This window comes from Schistocerca piceifrons, chromosome 6 (assembly GCF_021461385.2).
Source record: "Schistocerca piceifrons isolate TAMUIC-IGC-003096 chromosome 6, iqSchPice1.1, whole genome shotgun sequence".
Lineage (NCBI taxonomy): Eukaryota > Metazoa > Arthropoda > Insecta > Orthoptera > Acrididae > Schistocerca > Schistocerca piceifrons.
Window position 1 is genome coordinate 195,675,836 of NC_060143.1, and position 22,054 is coordinate 195,697,889.

Here is a 22,054-nt window from a genome sequence, read left to right on the forward strand (position 1 = left end):
GAGCCTTGCAGAAGAGCGACAGCTGAGCAGCCCTGGCGGCCCCTCCTGCTCGTCTCTTCCCTTCTCCTCTGCCGCGAATTTGGACGGCGGGCGGGCTTTGTGAGGAAGCGGATTACGCCGCAGGCGCCGCGTCGTATTGTCCACGGCGAGCATTGTGGCCGTAATCCCCACGGCGCGCCACGCCGCACCCCGCCGTCGGGTTTCGCACCTCTGCCGTTCGGGGGTTGCTACAAGCGTGTGTGTGTCGCCCGCACACCGCCTTACCTTCCAGTTTCGTCTTCTCAGAGCATTTGGTCCATTAAACGCAGCCTCTGGCCCTGTCGTCCCCCGTAGCAAGTTCGACTGCAGACTGACCGCTTCGTCACCACGACGGCCACACGAGCGTGTTTTCAGGCAGAGTTTCAGCAGTAAGTGGCGTCCAAAACAGCGACTGCCAGTTCTTTGATGGAATTTGGAATCGCATGAAGTGTGTCCGGAAAGAGGAGTTGTGTGTATTCAGAGTCACTTGTGGACGAAAGCACTGGGAAAGATACGTTGGAAGGCCTTCGTGCAAATGATCAGGGTGTCAACAAGAAATTTCCCTAGTTTCCAAACGCAATTAAAAACAGACTATCGGCCGAGTGCGCCTACCCCGATTAAAAGTTAACCTCGCTTAATTTGACATTTAACATTGTTCAACTCAAAATTCTGGTGCACCGACCTCGATCAGAGTTATATAAAAGGGAGTTGGCCGCCGTTAAATATGACTGTGGCTCACGCCCGGTTTTCGCGATATGATCGGAATTCATAAGTCTACGGTATTAAGATGGTGATGCTTTTCGATGTAGTGAGACAGACTCAAGGCATCGTATACTGTATTCTACGCGTAAGATGAGTCCAGGACGTTCATTAATTTATGAGTGAAACAAGGAGTGGAATTAAACTGCGCCTCCACAAGTGATTACAGTGCTTGTTTTTCTGTAATAAGCGAACCATACGACAATCGGATTTTTATATTTTGTATATGTATGTTACGTCAAGTTCAAATTCAAATATACCTCTCCCAAGGCAGTACGACGCAACACACAAAAACTCCCGAGATAACAGAGTTCTAAGTTTTCCTACCACGTTTAATATGCTGAAATAAGGTAGAACGATTCAGACAAGCAGTGACAGTCCTTGGTAGAGAGATTGCTCGCTCCGTGGAAGTGTGAGGAGGGGGGGGGGGGGGGCTGGGTTCGATTCTAGCTGGGTAGATGTTCTATGAACATTGGAGTAAATTGTAAAATACAAAAAGATAGGAAAATTAATATGTAATTTTTTAAATGTTCAATCTTGATTAACAATCTTCTTAAAAAACGGTAACTAAGAATTTTTGTTTACTATGAAAACCAGATTTTTGTATACATATATAGTTAGAAATAAGAAGACGCGCATTATTCAAAAAAAATAACAATTATATTTGTTAGTCCTCAATAGAGGAAAGTCCACTGGACCTGACGGGATACCAATTCGATTCTACACAGAGTACGCGAAAGAACTTTGCCCCCCTTCTAACAGCCGTGTACCGCAAGTCTCTAGAGGAACGGAGGGTTCCAAATGATTGGAAAAGAGCACAGATAGTCCCAGTCTTCAAGAAGGGTCGTCGAGCAGATGCGCAAAACTATAGACCTATATCTCTTACGTCGATCTCTTGTAGAATTTTAGAACATGTTTTTTGCTCGCGTATCATGTCATTTCTGGAAACCCAGAATCTACTATGTAGGAATCAACATGGATTCCGGAAACAGCGATCGTGTAAGACCCAACTCGCCTTATTTGTTCATGAGACCCAGAAAATATTAGATACAGGCTCCCAGGTAGATGCTATTTTTCTTGACTTCCGGAAGGCGTTCGATACAGTTCCGCACTGTCGCCTGATAAACAAAGTAAGAGCCTACGGAATATCAGACCAGCTGTGTGGCTGGATTGAAGAGTTTTTAGCAAACAGAACACAGCATGTTGTTATCAATGGAGAGACGTCTACAGACGTTAAAGTAACCTCTGGCGTGCCACAGGGGAGTGTTATGGGACCATTGCTTTTCACAATATATATAAATGACTTAGTAGATAGTGTCGGAAGTTCCATGCGGCTTTTCGCGGATGATGCTGTAGTATACAGAGAAGTTGCAGCATTAGAAAATTGTAGCGAAATGCAGGAAGATCTGCAGCGGATAGGCACTTGGTGCAGGGAGTGGCAACTGACCCTTAACATAGACAAATGTAATGTATTACGAATACATAGAAAGAAGGATCCTTTATTGTATGATTATATGATAGCGGAACACACTGGTAGCAGTTACTTTTGTAAAATATCTGGGAGTATGCGTGCGGAACGATTTGAAGTGGAATGATCATATAAAATTAATTGTTGGTAAGGCGGGTACCAGGTTGAGATTCATTGGGAGAGTGCTTAGAAAATGTAGTCCATCAACAAAGGAGGTGGCTTACAAAACACTCGTTCGACCTATACTTGAGTGTTGCTCATCAGTGTGGGATCCGTACCAGATCGGTCTGACGGAGGAGATAGAGAAGATCCAAAGAAGAGCGGCGCGTTTCGTCACAGGGTTATTTGGTAACCGTGATAGCGTTACGGAGATGTTTAATAAACTCAAGTGGCAGACTCTGCAAGAGAGGCGCTCTGCATCGCGGTGTAGCTTGCTCGCCAGGTTTCGAGAGGGTGCGTTTCTGGATGAGGTATCGAATATATTGCTTCCCCCTACTTATACCTCCCGAGGAGATCACGAATGTAAAATTAGAGAGATTAGAGCGCGCACGGAGGCTTTCAGACAGTCGTTCTTCCCGCGAACCATACGCGACTGGAACAGGAAAGGGAGGTAATGACAGTGGCACGTAAAGTGCCCTCTGCCACACACCGTTGGGTGGCTTGCGGAGTATCAATGTAGATGTAGATGTAGATATATGTGATGGATTTTATATTTAAGTGACGTAATTATTTGAATTTAACGGAAAGAAGACCAAAATGAAACACTATCATTTCTTCTTTAATACTGCAGCCGTCAGTTCTTTTATTTTTGAGACCTGGTGCATTCGCACCGACCAGTTAGAGAAGTATACCCATTTCATACTTCCAAAAATTTGGTGTTCTTTTGTTTTATTCTAGTGGGCAGGTATAAAGGCACTTTCGGTTGTTAACAGCATGCAACAATGACGTCACTCACCAGCGATTGTCTAGAAAACACGCATATAGGCGATCCGCGCGGTTTATGGCATGGCGTGACTCAAAAACAATTGTACAAAAAATTAAAGCAGTTTCACAGGGGCTTCTTTTCTAATCCATAGAAGTCTATACCAGGTCTCCGCAGATACATGCTCCGCGACCATACGGTGGGCGCAAGCGTGCGAACAAAGTAGGCTACTGTACACCCTTCCATCGCCACGGGGAATAGGGTGGCGAGCTGTGTGGAAAATTTTGGAGAAACCTAGAATTCCTGTCGCACTGTAAATAAATTGGCCGTGCGGTTCTAGGAGCTACACTCTGGAACCGAGCGACTGCTACGGTCGCAGGTTCGAATCCTGCCTCGGGCATGGATGTGTGTGATGTCCTTATGTTAGTTAGGTTTAATTAGTTTTAAGTCCTAGGCGACTGATGACCTCAGAAGTTAAGTCGTATAGTGCTCAGAGCCATTTGAACCATTTTTTTGTAAATAAATTAATTCTAGCGCCAGATCAGTACAAATCGGCTACTGGAAGCTTTTTCATTTTCTCATTCAGTTGTTCTACGAATCCTGATTTATTTCCCCAAAATCAATGATGCTTCGTCTGCACGCGCACACACACACACACACACACACACACACACACACACACACACACACACACACACACACACACTTCTAAATTCCATGTCAAACCTACATTTCTTGTACTTTCTTGAACGATGCTGTATATGCAACCTCAACGTATGTGCTTGTGATACCAGCACACAAAATATCCAAGAATATGCACACAAAAAGCCAATAATATGCAATAAAATCTTTACGTAGTTTTCGTAAGCTGGTTCTGAACGCCTTGTGCCATAACTTGTGTGTGAAGCTTGAGTATAATCTTTGACAACGGCAACACGTGGAGTTTTTTTCTACCTCATGCGGACATAGATCTTCAGCTGCAACTACCAAGTATTATTTTATTATATCACCATCCGTGAAAGGGCGCAAGGACTCCGCTAAAACTACTGCAGTCTCTTAGCTTATTCGAACGGCACACTCACTTGATTTCTTCTTTTTCTCCAGAGAGCTTCTTTTGAAGTTTTAAAACCTGTTGTACACGTTCATATCCTTCACATTTTTCGTTTCCGTATTCTTTGGCCTATTAAGACATGTAGTATCATCATAAATCGCATTTCCTGAAAGGATTCAGTGTCTTATAATACACTAAAAATTTTGCGAACCCATCTTTCTTTTTAAAACTATGGAATTCCTCGCTCTGCGGAACAAAATACGAAGACATCGCCGTTGTTACACAATATCGATCGGCCATTACTGCTACTAGATGACACCGCTGTCAAAGCTTGCCCTTCCCTATTCCATGGCGTGATCAAATGGTACGCGCGAGTTCCCCTCACTCCCCACGATACCGTGATTGCTCTTCTCGCAAGCAATAGCCTGAGCAGGCACGAGTACCGACGCTCAAAATCAATGAGTTGTTAAGCCTAGCCTGTTTTGTCTCAGTCCATGTGCTCACAGAGATGTGCAAGTCCCCCACTATGTGTCTCAGTGTGAAATTTAACCGTAATTTATCTCCCACTCTATAAAAAGTCTACGTATTACCAAAACCATATAGCCACACTCTGTTATCCAACTTAAACTCGTATGCCACCCTTTGAGTGAACAGAAGCTAATTTGAACTGAACTGTAACTGGTCTGAATACAACAGGCTGTATATTACATGCACAACTGAAATAAAACAATTATCTGACCCTAATCAAAATTTGTACTCGCCTCGCGTCTGGACAATATTCTTGCATATTTCTCGAAAGCACAACAGCAAACACAAAGCAAGCAGCAGCTGTGCTATGCTATTTTTCTATTTTTGGGTAAAGTTACTGTACAATATTCAAACTGTTGCTTTCCACGTGGTGCAGTATGGTTATGTGTAACGATAAATCTTCTTTAAACAGTCGGATGGGGAGAATAACTATTTCTATGAAATTATATTCCAAGACAACGAATTTAGAATGAATTACGTATCCAGAAAGACAGAGTAACACATCGCCTGATCCTCACACACAACACTGGTCTGAACAATACGATGCTTAACAAGATGAACAATGATTTTAAAAGGGTACAGCGTTAACAGAGAATTCCTTTGAAAACCGAACAGCTTAATCAGTTGATGCAGTCAGTTCCAAGAAACTGTACGCCGTTATCTGTATGAAATAAGTCGCTGTGTGTGTGTGTGTGTGTGTGTGTGTGTGTGTGTGTGTGTGTGTGTCTAGATGAAAATAAATGTTATTACTAGTTGCAGAATTACCTAATAGTTAATCCAATCGCCATCATGATCGATTATAGCTTGGCAACTTAACCCTCTCTTCGGTAAATCATCCACTTCTCCAACCTCTAAATATCGTTTGACCCACTTCGCAAAGAATGTCTTTGACTTTGTAAGAACTTTAGCAGCAGCTCCAAATCTAAAAACGTCTGGATGATGTAAGAGGAACACTGCCTCGTGACGTTTCAGATTTTTGCACTCATTTTGAACTGCAACCGACGAGACAAAACGTTCAACTCTCACACTGCTTATCCATACACTGTGCAACAGCCCATTGATTGCAGATTCGAGGCCACTATCAGAGATGTCGCTGCGGACATTATATTTAAAATCATGGCGTACACTTACTTGTGGAACTGACTGTATGTTAATGCACGTCCGCAGCTCGTGGTCGTGCGGTAGCGTTCTCGCATCCCGCGCCCGGGTTCCCGGGTTCGGTTCCCGGCGGGGTCAGGGATTTTCTCTGCCTCGTGATGACTGGGTGTTGTGTGATGTCCTTAGGTTAGTTAGGTTTAAGTAGTTCTAAGTTCTAGGGGACTGATGACCATAGATGTTAAGTTCCATAGTGCTCAGAGCCATTTTCTTGTTAATGCACGACTCAGGGAATCGCGGTTTTCTTTCTCGCAGCTCAGAGCAAGTTAATTAGCTGACAATAATCATCCCGACAAGCCAGCTACGCAGTGCTGCATTCTTACCTCAAACTTCTTATCTTAAAAAAAAAATTATATTGTTTTCGCCTTCCAGTATATACATCACACTCATATTTGCTACCCTTTAAACCTTTAAAATAAATCCTTTTTCTTGTAACAGATACAATCACAACTACACACAGCACTGTTGAATACGAATGTCACCTACTATCCTTCAACTGAGAATGTATCAGATTGCGCAAACACTGTGCCACAACGAGATCGAAGATTGTTTAACAGTAACATAACTTGCTCTCTCTGACGTGTACATCGATAACTTATAAAAATTAAAAATGGCATCCCCACCTTAGGCATGAGGGACGCTGTTGCGTAGGGATCGAGAGAGGATTATATTGTAACAAATAAGCCCTCGGTCACAAATATTAAGTCAAAATTGACCTGGTTTCGACGCTACTATGAGCGTCGTCTTCAGAATTAGACTAACTGTACTAAAACATTAGGTATATAGTACATTAATAAAATTAAAGTTTGTACTGACTCCAAAAGAAGCATTACTTACAAGTCACATATTAAAAATGATCTCAGCCGGAAAGGCGACGTCATGAACACTCGTGCGATGGCGAGCCGCTAAGGGCTGCTCGTACTGTGGACAAGGGTTGCAGCAAGAGTCTTGTTGCAACCCTTGTCCACAGTACGAGCAGCCCTTAGCGGCTCGCCATCGCACAAGTGTCCATGACGTCGCCTTTCCGGCTGAGATCTTTTTTAATATGTCAATTTTGACTTAATATTTGTGACCGAGGACTTATTTGTTACAATATAATTCTGACACGGTCAGCTATGTTCAAAGTTTTAGTCTAGAGGAGGTTATGTCAGGAGGACGTGGTGGGTTCAATTCCTATCCATCGCTGTGGAAATGTTCAGTGCAGGATATGACGACCATGTAAACTACAGTAAGACGGTGCACCAGCCTGCTGGAAGACCACGTTTGGCTGAAGGGAAAGGAACTGAGGAACAGCAGGTTGCTCAATCATGCCCGGATAAACGGCTTCTGTTACTGTTTGCTCGATCAAAAAATTTGGTTCAACTAGGTTGAGCAGACTGTCTCTGACACACTCCCGAGAACTGTGAGCCTTTCACGAAACACAGAAGCGAAATTTGTGCCGATTAACACCCCCAGGTATCTAGAATCTAGCTTCGTCAGAGAAAAGGACATTTCGTACATAGTTCGTTTTCCCCAATCCGGTCCATGAGCTCAGTATTGTAGTTGTTGTGGTCTTCAGTCCAGAGACTGGTTTGATGCAGCTCTCTATGCCACTCTATCCTGTGCAAGCTTCTTTATCTCCCAGTACCTACTGCAACCTACATCCTTCTCAATCTGCTTAATGTATTTATCTCTTGGTCTCCCTCCACGCTGCCCTCCAATACTAAATAGATGATCCCTTGATGCCTCAGAAGATGTCCTACCAACCGATCCCTTCTTCTAGTCAAGACATGCCACAAATTTCTCTTCCCCCCAATTGTGTTCAATACCTCCTCATTGTTTATGTGATCTACCCATCTAACCTTCAGCATTCTTCTGTGGCACCACATTTCGAAAGCTTCTATTCTCTTCTTGTCGAGACTGTTTATCGTTCATGTTTCACTTCCATACATGGCTACACTCCATACAAATACTTTCAGAAAAGTCTTCCTGACACTTGAATCTATACTCAATGTTAACAAATTTCTCTTTTTCAGAAACGCTTTCCTTGCCATAGTCACTCTACATTTTATATCTACAGCTACATCCATACTCCGCAAGCCACCTGACGGTGTGTGGCGCAGGGTACCCTGAGTACCTCTATCGGTTCTCCATTCTATTCCAGTCTCGTATTGTTCGTGGAAAGAGGGATTGTCGGCATGCTTCTGTGTGGGCTCTGATCTCTCTGATTTTATCCTCATGATCTCTTCGCGAGATATACGGAGGAGGGAGGAATATACTGCTTGACTCTTTGGTGAAGGTATGTTCTCGAAACTTCAACAAAAGCCCGTACCGAGCTACTGAGTGTCTCTCCCGCAGAGTCTTCCAATGGAGTTTATCTATCATCTCCGTAACGCTTTCACGATTACTAAATGATCCTGTAACGAAGCGCGCTGCTCTCCGTTGGATCTTCTCTCTCTCTTCTATCAACCCTATCTGGTACGGATCCCACACTGCTGAGCAGTATTCAAGCAGTGGGCGAACAAGTGTACTGTAACCTACTTCCTTTGTTTTCGGATTGCATTTTCTTAGGATTCTTCCGATGAATCTCAGTCTAGCATCTGCTTTACCGACGATCAACTTTATATGATCATTCCATTTTAAATCACTCCTAATGCGTACTCCCAGATAATTTATGGCATTAACTGCTTCCAGTTGCTGACCTGCTATATTGTAGCTAAATGATATGCGATCTTTCTTTTTATGTATTCGCAGCACATTACACTTGTCTACATTGAGATTCAATTGCCATTCCCTGCACCATGCGTCAATTTGCTGCAGATCCTCCTGCATTTCAGTACAATTTTCCATTGTTACAACCTCTCCACATACAACAGCATCATCCACAAAAAGCCTCAGTGAACTTCCGATGTCATCCACAAGGTCATTTATATATATTGTGAATAGCGACGGTCCTACGACACTCCCCTGCGGCACACCTGAAATCACTCTTACTTCGGAAGATTTCTCTCCATTGAGAATGACATGCTGCGTTCTGTTATCTAGGAACTCTTCAATCCAATCACACAATTGGTATGATAGTCCATATGCTCTTACTTTGTTCATTAAACGACTGTGTGGAACTGTATGGAACGCCTTGCGGAAGTCAAGAAACACCCTCTACTTCGACCGTCATCAGTTATTTTCCTCCCCAAATAGCAAAACTCATCTGCTACTTTTTTCCTAACCTAATTCCTTCAGTATCACCCGATTTAATTCGATTACATTCACTTATCCTCGTTTTGCTTGTGTTGACGTTCATCTTATATCATCCTTTCAAGACGCTGTTCATTCCGTTCAAATGCTCTTCCAGGTCCTCTGCTGTCTCCGATAGAATTATAGTTCATCGACGAACCTCAAAGTTGTTATTTCCTCTCCATGGATTTTAACTCCTATTCCGAATTTTTCTTTTGTTTCCTTTACCACCTGCTCAATATACAGATGGAATAACATCGGGGATAGGCTACAAGCCTGTCCCACTGTCTTCCCAACCACTGCTTCCCTTTCATACCCCTTGACTCTTATAACTACCATCTGGTTTCTGTACGAATTGTAAATAGCCTGTCGCTCCCTGTATTTTGCGCCTGCCACCTTCAGAATTTGAAAGAGAGTATTCCAGTCAACATCGTCAAAAGCTTTCTCTAAGCTTACAAATGCTAGAAACGTAGGCTTACCTTTCCTTAATCTATCTTATAAGATAATTCGTTGGGTCAGTATTGCCTCACATGTTCCAAAATTTCTACGGAATCCAAACTGATCTGCCCCGAGGTCGGCATATACCAGTTTTTCCATTCGTCTGCAAAGAATTCGCGTTATTATTTTGCAGCTGTGACTTATTAAACTGATAGTTCGGTAATTTTCACATCTGTCAACACCTGCTTTCTTTGGGATTGGAATTATTATATTCTTCTTGAAGTCTGAGGGTATTTTGCCTGTCTCATACATCTTGCTCACCAGATGGTAGAGTTTTGTCAGTGCTGTCTCTCCCAAGGCTGTCAGTAGTTCTAATGGAATTTTGTCTACTCCAGGAGCCTTGTTTCATTTAGGTCTTTCAGTGCTCTGTCAAACTCTTCACGCAGTATCATATCTCCCTTTTCATCTTCATCTACATCCTCCTCCATTTCCATAATATTGTCCTCAAGTACCCTCTATGTACTCCTTCCACCTTTCTGCTTTCCCTTCTTTGCTTAGAACTGGGTTTCCATCTGAGCCCTTGATATTCATACAAGTGGTTCTCTTTTCTCCAAAGGCCTCTTTAATTTTCTTGTAGGCAGTATCAAAATTGGCTCTGAGCACTATGGGACTTAACTGCTGTGGTCATGAGTCCCCTAGAACTTAGAACTACCTAAACCTAACCAACCTAAGGACATCACACAAATCCATGCCCAAGGCAGGATTCGAACCTGCGCCCGTAGCGGTCGCGCGGTTCCAGATTGTAGCGCCTAGGCAGTATCTATCTTACCCCTAGTGAGATAAGCCTCTAAATCCTTACATTTGTCCTCTAGCAATCCCTGCTTAGCCGTTTTGTACTTCCTATCTATCTCATTTTTGAGACGATTGTATTCCTTTTTGCCTGCTTCATTTACTGCATTTTTATATTTTCTCCTTTCATCAATTCAATATATCTTCTGTTACCCAAGGATTTCTATTGGCCCTCGTCTTTTTACCTACTTGACCCTCTGATGCCTTCACTATTTCATCCCTCAAAGCTACACCATTCTTCTTCTACTGTATTTCTTTCCCCATTCCTGTCAATCGTTCCCTAAGGATCCCCCTGAAATTTTCTACAACCCCTGGTTGTCAGTTTACCCAGGTCCCATCTCCTTAAATTCCCATGTTTTTATAGTTTCTTCAGTTTTAATCTACAGTTAATAACCAATAGTTGTGGTCAGAATCCACATCTGCCCCTGGAAAATATCTTATAATTTAAAACCTGGTTCCTAAATCCCTGTCTTACCACTATATAATCTATGTAATACCTTCTAGTATCTCCTGGCTTCTTCCATGTATACAACCTTCATGATTCGTGAACCTAGTGTTCGCTATGATTGTTATCCTCTATGTAAAATTCTACCAGTCAGTTTCCTCTTTCATTTCTTACCCCATTCCATATCCACCTACTACGATATCTTCCCTTCATTTTCCTACTATCGAATTCCAGTCACCCATCTCCCTTCACTATCTGAATAATTTCTTTTATCTCATCACACATTTCGTCAATCTCTTCGTCATCTGCGGAGCTAGTTGGCATATAAACTTCTATTACTGTGGTAAACGTGGGCTTAGTGTCTATCTTGGCCACAATAATGCGTTCACTATACTGTCTGTAGTAGCTTACTCGCATTCCTATTTTTTATTCATTATTAAACCTACTCCTGCGTTACCCCTATTTGATTTTGTATTTATAATCCTGTATTCACCTGACCGGATGTCTTGTTCCTGCTGCCACCGAACTTCACTAATTCTCACTATACCTGACTTTAACCTATCCATTTCCCTTTTTAAATTTTCTAACCTACCTGTCCGATTAAAGGATCTGACATTCCACCCTCTGATCCGTTAAACGCTAGTTTTCTTTCTCCTAATAATGACGTCGTCCTGAGTAGTCCCCGCCAGGAGCTCCGAATGGGGGACTGTTTGACCTCCTGAATATTTTACCCAAGAGGACGCTCAATATTAGTTAGCTCAGTATTAGTAATATTAGTGATGAAGCTCAATACTGAATTAGTGATGATACTGTAAGTCGTTTCGCTTGAGTGCTTGAACAATTTTAACTTTGTAAGCGTGCAAGTGCAGTCGTTTTTGAAGTGCCTTGCAAAATGTTAAGCAAGGGGTGTTTAGCTCTAGTGATGCTAGGCGAACTGACTTTGATGAGCTTCTTTGAAAGGTCTCTCTGACCTCCACTGCCATTTCATCAGATGTGTGTTTGTTGCCAGAATTTGATCGTCTCTCTACACTCCCAGTGGCCAGCAACTTGTCATACTAGCGTTCATAGCCTTAACGACTGGTGGGTGGCATTGAAATTCACGTCGGGATTTTGTTTTGAGAGCATACCACATCACGCATTTGACTGAGATATAGTCGCTTCTGTATCTTTAGTATCTGAAGCAAGACAATAGGAATCGTTCAGAAAAAAGTCTGCACAACTTGTTGACATGCGTTACACGATCCGTAGGTATCCATGTCATACAGTTTAAATTGTATTTGAAAATTAGAAAGGTTTCATGTTAACACGCTCTGTTTCTAGGAGAGTTCAGATAGTGGAGTAAGCATGTTCTTCCCGTACATGAACTGCATGTTCTGTTGGTAGTCTTCATGGTAAATGTTATGATGGGGAACAGTTCAATTCATAGGCGGAAATGACTATGTGCTGGCCACTGACAGGTTTGCAATTTTGTTGTGTCCATAAGTTCTGTTCGTCACTTTGTTTCAGACGTAGGGAGTGGTCAACACCTATCTGTTGCAAGGTTAACGCTGACAATTGAGGTGGTTCTGTGTCCTATGGTAGGGACGCCTGTATTGGACTTACCTATTGGCGGAAATCTTCGTGTAAAGGGAGATCACAAAGAACCAACACTGTAGTTCAGTTCTAATGTATGTTCTACGTTTGAGCATATGTAGCTCACAATTAGTTTACCTCTTACTTTAGCAACAGACAGCAAAAGGTCATTACTCACAGTGTTGATAATGGCTGTGATGTGGGGTACGGTCAAGTGGGGGGTGCCCCAGGGATCAGTGTTGGGGCCACTCCTGTTCCTTATTTATATGAATGATATTCCCTCTAGCATTACGAGTAACTCTAAAATATTTCTGTTTGCTGATGACACTAGCTTAGTAGTAAAGGATGTTGTGTGCAACACTGGTTCGGTTTCAAATAGTGCTGTACATGACCTAAGTTCATGGCTTGTAGAAAGTACGCTAACGCTAAATCACAGTAAGACTCAGTTTTTACAGTTTCTAACACAATTCAACAAAACCTGACTTTTAATTGCACAGAATGGGCATATGATTAGGGAACTGAACAGTTCAAATTTCTAGGTGTTCAGATAGATAATAAGCCCACGTTCAGGATCTTGTTCAAAGACTTAATGCAGCCATTTCTACTATTCGAACGGTATCTGAAATGGGTGATCGTTAGACACGAAAATTAGTCTACTTTGCTTATTTTCATTCGCTTATGTCGTATGGTATCATATTTTGGGGTAACTCTTCCCAATCTAAAAGGATATTTTTGACCCGGAAACCGGCGGTTCGGGCAGTAAGTGGTGTAAGTTCATGAGTCTGGGTATTTTGACATTGGCCTCTCAATATACATATCCTTACTATCATTTCTTGTTAACAATATTAGCTTATTCCCAAGAATAAGCAGCTTTCACTCCGTTAATACTCGGCAGAAATCAAACCTGCATTTGGATTGCACTTCCTTAACTCTTGTGCAGAAAGGTGTGCAGTATACTGCTGCATCCATTTTCACTATTCAAAAATCTTAGCAGTAATCCACGCGCTTTCAAATCTAAACTGAAGAGTTTCCTCATGGGTCATTCCTTCTATTCTGTCGAGGAGTTCCTTGAAAAATTAAGCTGATTGTTGTTGTATTGTTGCGATTATTTAAACTTATGGACTGACTTTTTTCGGGTTCATAAACATCTATTTTTATCTGTTCTTACTTTTATGTTGTAATTTCATGTACTGATGCGTTCCATGACCTCGGAGATTCGCTCCTCAATTTGGTCCTACGGAACTTGACGTGTAACTAAATAAATGAGTAAATAAATACAAGAAGTATGTAGATGATGCAGGGGGACTGCACAAAACATTCGAGTGTTACCAGAGTTGTAGGTCTATTACTGTCAGATTTAACTGTGACGAGACGGGAAGCGAAAAAGCGAAGTCCTACATCACTGGTCTGAAATGCAGTCGTAACTACGGCGCGCGTAATTCTGCTTCCATTTATGTTTTTCGATGGGATCCCCCTTGAGCGAAATATCAGTGAATGGTCAAATGTGATTAGAAGAAGGGATCGTTTGGTAGGACAAGTTCAGAGACGTCAAGGGATCACCAATTTAGTATTAGAGGAAAGTGAGGAGAGGGGGGAAGGGATCATTGAGGGAGACAGTAAGGAGTTGGAGAAGGATGTAGGTTGCAGTAATTATTCAGAGATGAAATGGCTTGCAGATGATAGTGTGACATAGAGAGCTGCATCAAGCCTGGACTGACGACCACAACGGCACAGCTAGTTCACTTGTGGAAAATTAGTTATAAATTTTAACGGTAGGATCATTTAGAATTTTCCCTCTTGATGCTTCTAGAGCAGCAACAGTAATGGGCTCATGATAGCACACTGCAGAAAATGCACTCGTGGCTTCTTCCATTGCAGAAAATGTAGCGTCGCCGTGTGTATTGCTGGATCATAGTAGTGCAACTTCTTGCAGCCTGGTTCTTAAATAGGAACTAAACTATGCCGATGGTGAACACATCCCATTAAAAAAATAATTCCTCTAATAGAATGTTCGACACAATGAATTCGATAAATTGCAGAAGACCCTAGCTAGTGATAAACTTGATCATCTAAAAATTTTACTATGTGCTCTGTGAAAGTACAAATAGCTGCCGCATTTGAGCACCCCTTTTGAAATTCAAACTGTGATTGACTAGGCATTTCATTAGTACATAGACAGATGTTAATCCTTGAGCGCATTGCCCTCTCAGAAATACTGAAAACTGTGTATCCAGCATGTAGCTGTTTGTAGCTTTTGAGTTGACTTTCTTATAGAGAGACCTCATCATATCAAATTAATCTGTCTGAGAAAATACCCTTAACTAACGATTTATCGCACATGTTATTAAGAACATGAATATTACAAGGCCACAGCCTTTTAGTGTCTTCCAAGTATCAGCAAGTCCATACGAATTTTTACTTTTGTAGGTCATGATAACTTTCCTTATTTCGGGTATGGAGTGTGACAAATTTGTATTTCAATAAATTTCCTCTGTGTTGCTTCCTCAGACCACTCTCTCTCTTTTGAATTTATCGTATGCCTTTTTCTGACCTACGTTTAGAAAGTAATTACTAAAAATATACGGCACGCACATTTTATAATGCTCCCTTTATCTCTAATCGAAATATTTCCATGTTCTGTTTCATCTTCCAAAGTCTCTCTTTTGATTTTATTGGGTGATTTGACAATTTCTGCCAAATGTAATCTTTGCACGTACCGTGGGTCTACAGATGGAGGTTACATCCGTGATAGGACAGGAAGTATCATTACTCGTCAACTAAAATAACCAAACATCACTATAAAGTATATGTTAATAAACAAAATACGCTAAACGTGATTTCTCACCATGCCTTTAATGGAGTTTAGTACATCTTAACAGGCACAAATGACACCAACGCCTTCTGTGCAGACCAGCAAATCTATTTTTTACAGTGTCTCATATTTAGAGCAGGCGGGCTTCAACCAGCACTCACTACAAATCAACAGTAAAGCTTTAAAGGTGGAAACGGTAGGTCGATTACGGCTGCAGAAAATAAGGCGACAAAATGGAAATAGTACTTGAAGAAGTTTCGTAGTTTGTTTTCCGTAGTTTGCCCAAATCACTTGAGACAAATATCGGAATGTTTCCGTCGAAAAGGACACAGCCGATTTCCTTTCCCAATCCAAGCTTGACTCAGTCCCTAATGATCTGCTCGTCGACTGCACGTTAAACGTAACCCACCTTCCTTCTTCGAGCACCATCACACTACTTTTCATTAACAACTTCGCGCTTACGTCGCTAGCATTCTTGCTGCTACACGGTGTTTCGTCTGTTGTGTTGCAGGCACAACGACTTGCCGCACAACCTGCGCCTGCTTACGCATAACCAGCTGAGCGCCGTGGACTTCCGCAGGAACCTGCGCACCGACGCCGTCTGGAACTGCTCGAGCTGCTTCACCGACATACCGCGTCTGCGGGCGGGCTTCGTCGGAGCACAGGTCAGTCATACCGTCTCCACGCGTCCTGTGTTCCACTTGTTACTGTTTATCAAACTAAGCAGCGCCGTGCAGAATGAGTTGCGAGACAGGCCCGCGCCAAAAGAGAAGGCACAGAGGGGGCCCAAAAACTGGCCAAAAAACAATACTTTTAAGAAGTAACCGGGACAGATACAAGAGTCCTCCTACCCCTCGTATTGCCATTTTATACTTCCAAGAAGAAACCCTACCCTCACCCCGCGGTTGTTCAACGCCGTCGACACAGTGTCATTTCGTCCAATTAGCATCATAAACAATCATGTAATAGCAAACAGACTTCTGATATTGTGTAAGTCTGCAGGCTTTCGTGGCCGTTGTCACTGAAGTTAAATTCTTCTGGGTTATTAGGTCGCATCATTTTTCCTCTAAAATGATCGACGTTTCGACCCCTATGCTGGGATCTTTCTCAGGATCTTCTAGTGTCCACCACTGCTAGAACACTGTCAGAGACGAGTGTCGCGTCCTCTTATAAAGGGGGAGTTTTCAAGCGTTCGTGTTGGAGAAGTGACAGTATTGGTCATATTACAAATGTATCGTCCACGTAGCAGAGCCAGCAAGAAGGCTTCAAAGGAGCACAACTTAACGCTTGTTGCTCAAAATGTTCCATAAACACATCAGCTGCAACTGGCAAAATGGGTGAGCCCATAGCAAGGCCGTCAGCCTATTCATAGAATTCACCATTGTATTTTAAATAGCTCGAACGAAGACATAGTTCAATTAAGTCACAAACATCTGGAGCAACATTCTCTCTTATGATCCCCATTGTACCTGATACTGGGACGTTAGTAAATAACGATGTTACATCGAAGCTAACAAGAATGTCACCTGCGGATATCCTCAGTTTGCTTACAATTTCTAAAAAATGTTTCGAATCTTTTATAAAAGTATTTGTTTTACCAATTAGGTGTCTGTTTGCTAGATAAATGACGTGCTAAAAAATAAGTCGACGAGTTAATCCCACTGACTATAAGCCTCAAAGGAACCGATTCCTTATGTATTTTCGGTAGTCCGTACATTCTGGTCGAGACAGGCATTCGAGGTGTTAGATTCTTTGTAGTAGAGCTGTCCAGTCTGGAGTCTGATATCAGGTTTTTCACTTTCCGAACGATTCTGTTCGTCGGATCGCTTTTTAACTTGCGATACACAGGATCAGCTAGTAGTTGTTTCATCTTCCTGTGACAACCCACAGCGCCCAAAACAACAGTAGCATTCCCCTTATCCGATTTTTTTACAACGATGCTTTCGTTTCTCATGAGTTCAATAAGAGATTTCCTTTCCTGCGCCGATGTTGCTTTTCGGAGGTTTCGATTTCCGTAGAACTCTCGACACATCTTGTCTTACTTCTTCGGCCTGCACCTTCGGAAGACGAAACAAGGATGCTTCGACGGCACTTACGACTGATGCGCATTTTTCACTGGCGGCAACTCTCTCACCCCAGGACTGGGATAAAGTGGACAGAATAACATTTGATCATTCAACAAGGTTTTCGGATTTCAGTGCTCTGGAACAAAACGAGAAGTTCGAGAAGCTAGCGGTTAAAGTTCAGAGGGAAGACGCTACTGTGGATCCGAAGAGAGTATATACATTTGTTATGTGACCAATACCATCACTTCTCCAACACGAAAGCGTGAAAACTCCCCCTTTATAAGAGGACGCGACACTCGTCTCTGACAGTGTTCTAGCAGTAGTGGACACTAGAAGATCCTGAGGAAGATCCCAGCAGAGAGGTCGAAACGTCGACCATTTTAGAGGAAAAATGACGCGGCCTAATAACCCAGAAGATTTTAACTTCTGGTATTTTGTTTGTATTGGTCTCTGATTGTTCACCCGGGTGCTGTCGTTCACGTAACACGGTATTTCGACAGCGTACCATGTCGTCATCTTCATGTGGTAGCTGTAGGATGAACATCCTCGCTACATCGCACGTCCTTTACACTCTTTGTATCTCCCCACACTTTTTCTTGCTACCCGGTCGCACCTGCGTTGACTGCAGCGGTGGGGGAACGCTGTCGCCGAATGTTGGGCGCAAAGTCGTCTTCCTGAGTACTCCTGCCACCCCTGTCGGTTGCGGATGACGCTGCCGGCAGATTTTAGCACTGCTGCTATATAATTGATATTTCGGTTTTTTATCCGGTTATCAGTAAAAAATAAAAAATAAAAAACATTATAACCTCTAACATTCTGCGTGGTATTTTGACTAAAGTTCAGTCTTGATCACACCATTTATGTTTCAATGGTATAGGTAACCGGTTTCGGTTATTTTTACATAACCATCATCAGACCCATGGCTTCCTTAGGATGGTAGGCGGAGCTCTCCTTACTGCTACGCAGATCAGTTGACTGCGTAGCAGCTGAGGAGAGCTCCGCCTACCATCCTAAGGGAGCCATGGGTCTGATGATGGTTATGTAAAAATAACCGAAACCGGTTACCTATATCATTGAAACATAAATGGTGTGATCAAGACTGAACTTTAGTTAAAATATAATAATCTATTGATCACTGTATTCCAAAAATGTTTACCAAAATTCTGCGTGGTGTCTGTCTGTTCTAAGTCGTGTCTCCCTACCACTTTCGCGCAACGACGCTCTGAGCGTGTTTTTTAGGGAATTGACTAGTTTGAACCTGGGACCTGTTGCTGGTAAGGAGACACCAGACCACACATGACATGCAGAGTTCAGAAGAGTTCAGTGATACTAGCGATGGTATAATCAACTACTTAATGATTTCAGCGTCAGCTCCACTGCACTCCCTGTAAAAGAATCATAATACTAACTAAAGTTAGTGGAAGGGGTTCAAGGCTTTCCTATTTTTAGTTAGCTGGTAAAATAACGTCGAAAAATCAGTTAAATTTACCATTGGAAATTTTATTCTACTCACAAAACATTGTTTATAAATTGCACTATTGGTAAACGGAAATATTTTAATACAGGATGATAAAAACCAACTGTGTTCAACAGAAATGTGAACGAATATTCCCTGAATGGGTTTCCAAGTTCTACAATCGATCGAAAGATGACCTATGCCATATCACATCTATAATTTAGGTTTAAATTAAGAAAACTATCAAAATGGTCTACAGTGACCCTCAGTTATCTTAAATTACTTATTTAACTTGTCGTAAATTACAGTGGCTGATGTGGCTTCTCAATAATTATATAACAGAAAAATCATCGCGTTTCAGATTTTAACTTCACGTAGCAAATGTGAATACCATGAGCTTTAATTGATGATCGACACCAGTATTACGTAAAAAGGGGATGTAACAGATGAGACTTCTGCAGTTCTGAGTGAAGCCTTATGTGATCAAAAATGCGGCATCGCATGCGTTCATTACCTTGTCGGTGTTTAGGCAGCGTCAGGGGGCGGCGGGCGGCACAGCTCCACGCACCTTGCTGTCTCGGAAGCAACTCCCTCCTAACTGCTCCTTACTACAATTTACCGAAGTTGGTTTTAAAAAAGCTATCTGGCTGAGTTTTCAACTGACCAATCAGGGTCTCAATGTTAACCTTAAGCTCCACCTACAAAACTTCTGTCTACCCAATGAGAAACGTTGTGCTTTTCATGGTGGGGCAATGTTTTTTAATGTTTGCTACGTCACAGAGACGTGAAAAAGTCTCACGCTAAAACTTGAAGCTGGTGTGGCCCTTTTAGTGTTATCGTAAGATCTGTACTGTTCTTCTGGAGGGCTCTATCTTTTAACATGGGCTGGGGGTGGTTTTGGCGGTCGGCTGGCGACGTGGGTGTCCGTCCCTTATTGTAGGGCCTCCTAGCCTACACGATTCTGCTCTCGGCTTCTGTTCTCGTTTCTCCCCTCAGAACTGCGTCTGTTTCACGGTGGGAAGGTATGACATGCATTTAGGCGTCCTTGTGTTAGTCTGTGGTATTCCATTTGCTCACTCGTTGATCGTATTACTTTGGTTAATTTAATGTCACGATTCATTCGGAGCTATGTGACATACTGCCGAATTTGATATCATGTCAGGGCCTCCTGGAAGGTGTTGGATTTGCCTGACACCTTACAAACCGAGACATAATAAATACTAAAAAATATGGGTTATTCAGAACTAAAATACTGTTGTGGGTTTTAACCGGTCAGTTTTCCCCTCCCTGATTTGACTCCCAACATTTTTGTTCCTCTTGATAATATCCTTAAGGTGGTTGAGCCCGCTTGGCCGACATTTTTCATCTGATATTGCACGGGCCTTCTGGAATAGTATCAGCACCCCCTTAGGAGGTCCTGTTAGTATCCGTAGCACACCCTCATGTGTGAAGGATTATGGCAGTTGGAGGCGTGCAGGTACAAATCCGTGTGGATGGCTTTCCTGTACACGCTGTGTTCTGTAGTGCTGTCCGCTTTGACTGAGGCGCCCTAAAAGGTGAGTTCGAAATTTTTTTCCACCTCCATAGTGAATATGATGATGGAGTGCAGAGGGTTCAGATGTTTGAGAAACTCATTAAGGCTTTTCAATCCCATGTAACCACACAACACTTGTCAACATATGAAAAGCAATTACTTCGCCAGGAAAGCTTAAGATCAAACGTCTGTTTTTTCTCCGGTTTTTTAAGGCACACGACGTCTGTGTCTAATATGGTTTAAGTGGTAACAATACGCTTGGTTTCCACGACAGCCGCCTACATAGTTTGCTCATATTCAACAGTGGAGTACTTGCTGCTACATCTTTACGGTATTGTAGGATTCCAAACACCAGCGGGAGGGTGCTGAAAAAGATATGCTGTTTGGCCGAAGGCTTCCAATCTTTGCCGATTTCTGTCGACTAAGGGCTGAAGCGAAACACTGTGGAGGTAGCAAGCTAAAAAGTTGGAGGAGACATATAACTTACTTGCCCCTCGAGCAGGTACTTTTGCTGCTCCAAAGGAAATGAAGTTGAAATTGTAATCCCTTTACATAAAAGGAAATGGCCTGATTGACTCCTCATCGCCCAGCCTAAACAGCTAAGACAGAAGCTTGATATTTAGAGAGGGCGTTGATGTTGTACTGTAGGCATCATTTAAGAAGGTATTTTTCGAAAATCCATCCCTAAGGAGGTGATATAGGGGACGAAAGGTTTTTTGAAAATAAGTCGCTATTAAGGCAATTTCGAAGCTAGAACTACGAAAATTGGTTTTTGCATTCTCGGTCAGAAATTAGAAAAAGGTGTATCAGCGTTTTTGGAAGTTCAACCCCAAAGTGGTGAAAGTTTTATGAAAATATTACATTATGAAAGCAGACTCCCTTTTTAGTCAGAAGTACGTTAGGAAAAGATCATGCTTCTATGCCATGAATTTACGTCAAACTTTAGAAGGTATTGTAATTTGTGAAATAAACCAAAGAAAGCTGTTTAACGTTCACCACGGCAAAACGGATATGTCAGAATTGCTTAAAAAAGGAAACTGAACTTTATACATAAGTTTTTCAGCAGGCCTAATACATTTTTATAAAATTATTTTATTGTAATTACTGCACAAACCACAAACTAATCATTACTGATAAAAGGTGAGCAGTCTTGGTGGTACTACTGGACAAAACTTAAGCACGCTCAATTGTCTTGGAGGGACCGTGGCCACAAACCCAGCGAAACACTCACAAATTACATACATTTATTCGTCAGTAAATTACTAACAAATAAAAGTTAGTATAGTTCACAAAAAGTTTCAAATGACAGTGATGTTGGCACGAACGGGCGGCATAGTCTCCAAACAACGGCCCCTCTGGCCTTACTGACTGCTGCCGTCACAGAATACGTTAACACATGTCGGGTACAGGCAAAATCTAAAACATACATTTATTTTTAAAAAATTACAAAACTTACACTGCCAAATAATCATTCAGCATAATTAAAGGAATATTTACTATTAAAACAGTCTTGATCACGATTTATTTATCAAGGTGACCGGTTTCGACCACTAGTGTGGTCATCTTCTGACCATTGAGTAGGAACCTCTTTCTGTTGGAGAATCATTACTCTAGTGAATCTCCAACAGAAAGAGGTTCCTATTCAGTGGTCTGAAGATCACCACTGTAGTGGTCGAAACCGGTCACCTTGATAAATAAATCGTGATCAAGACTGTTTTTAATAGTAAATATTTGTAAGACATTGATCACTGCCTTTCCCGTAATGTAT

General features: G+C 42.1%; 1 protein-coding gene across 1 annotated transcript in view; it reads left to right on the top strand.

Annotated features, from left to right (window-relative positions):
• Positions 1-22,054, top strand: part of LOC124802719 (dipeptidase 1-like) — a 518,352-nt gene that overhangs the window by 287,911 nt on the left and 208,387 nt on the right. The window contains exon 3 of the mRNA XM_047263687.1: positions 15,742-15,895. Coding sequence (XP_047119643.1) covers positions 15,742-15,895 — 154 coding nt within the window. The remainder of the gene's footprint in view (positions 1-15,741; positions 15,896-22,054) is intronic.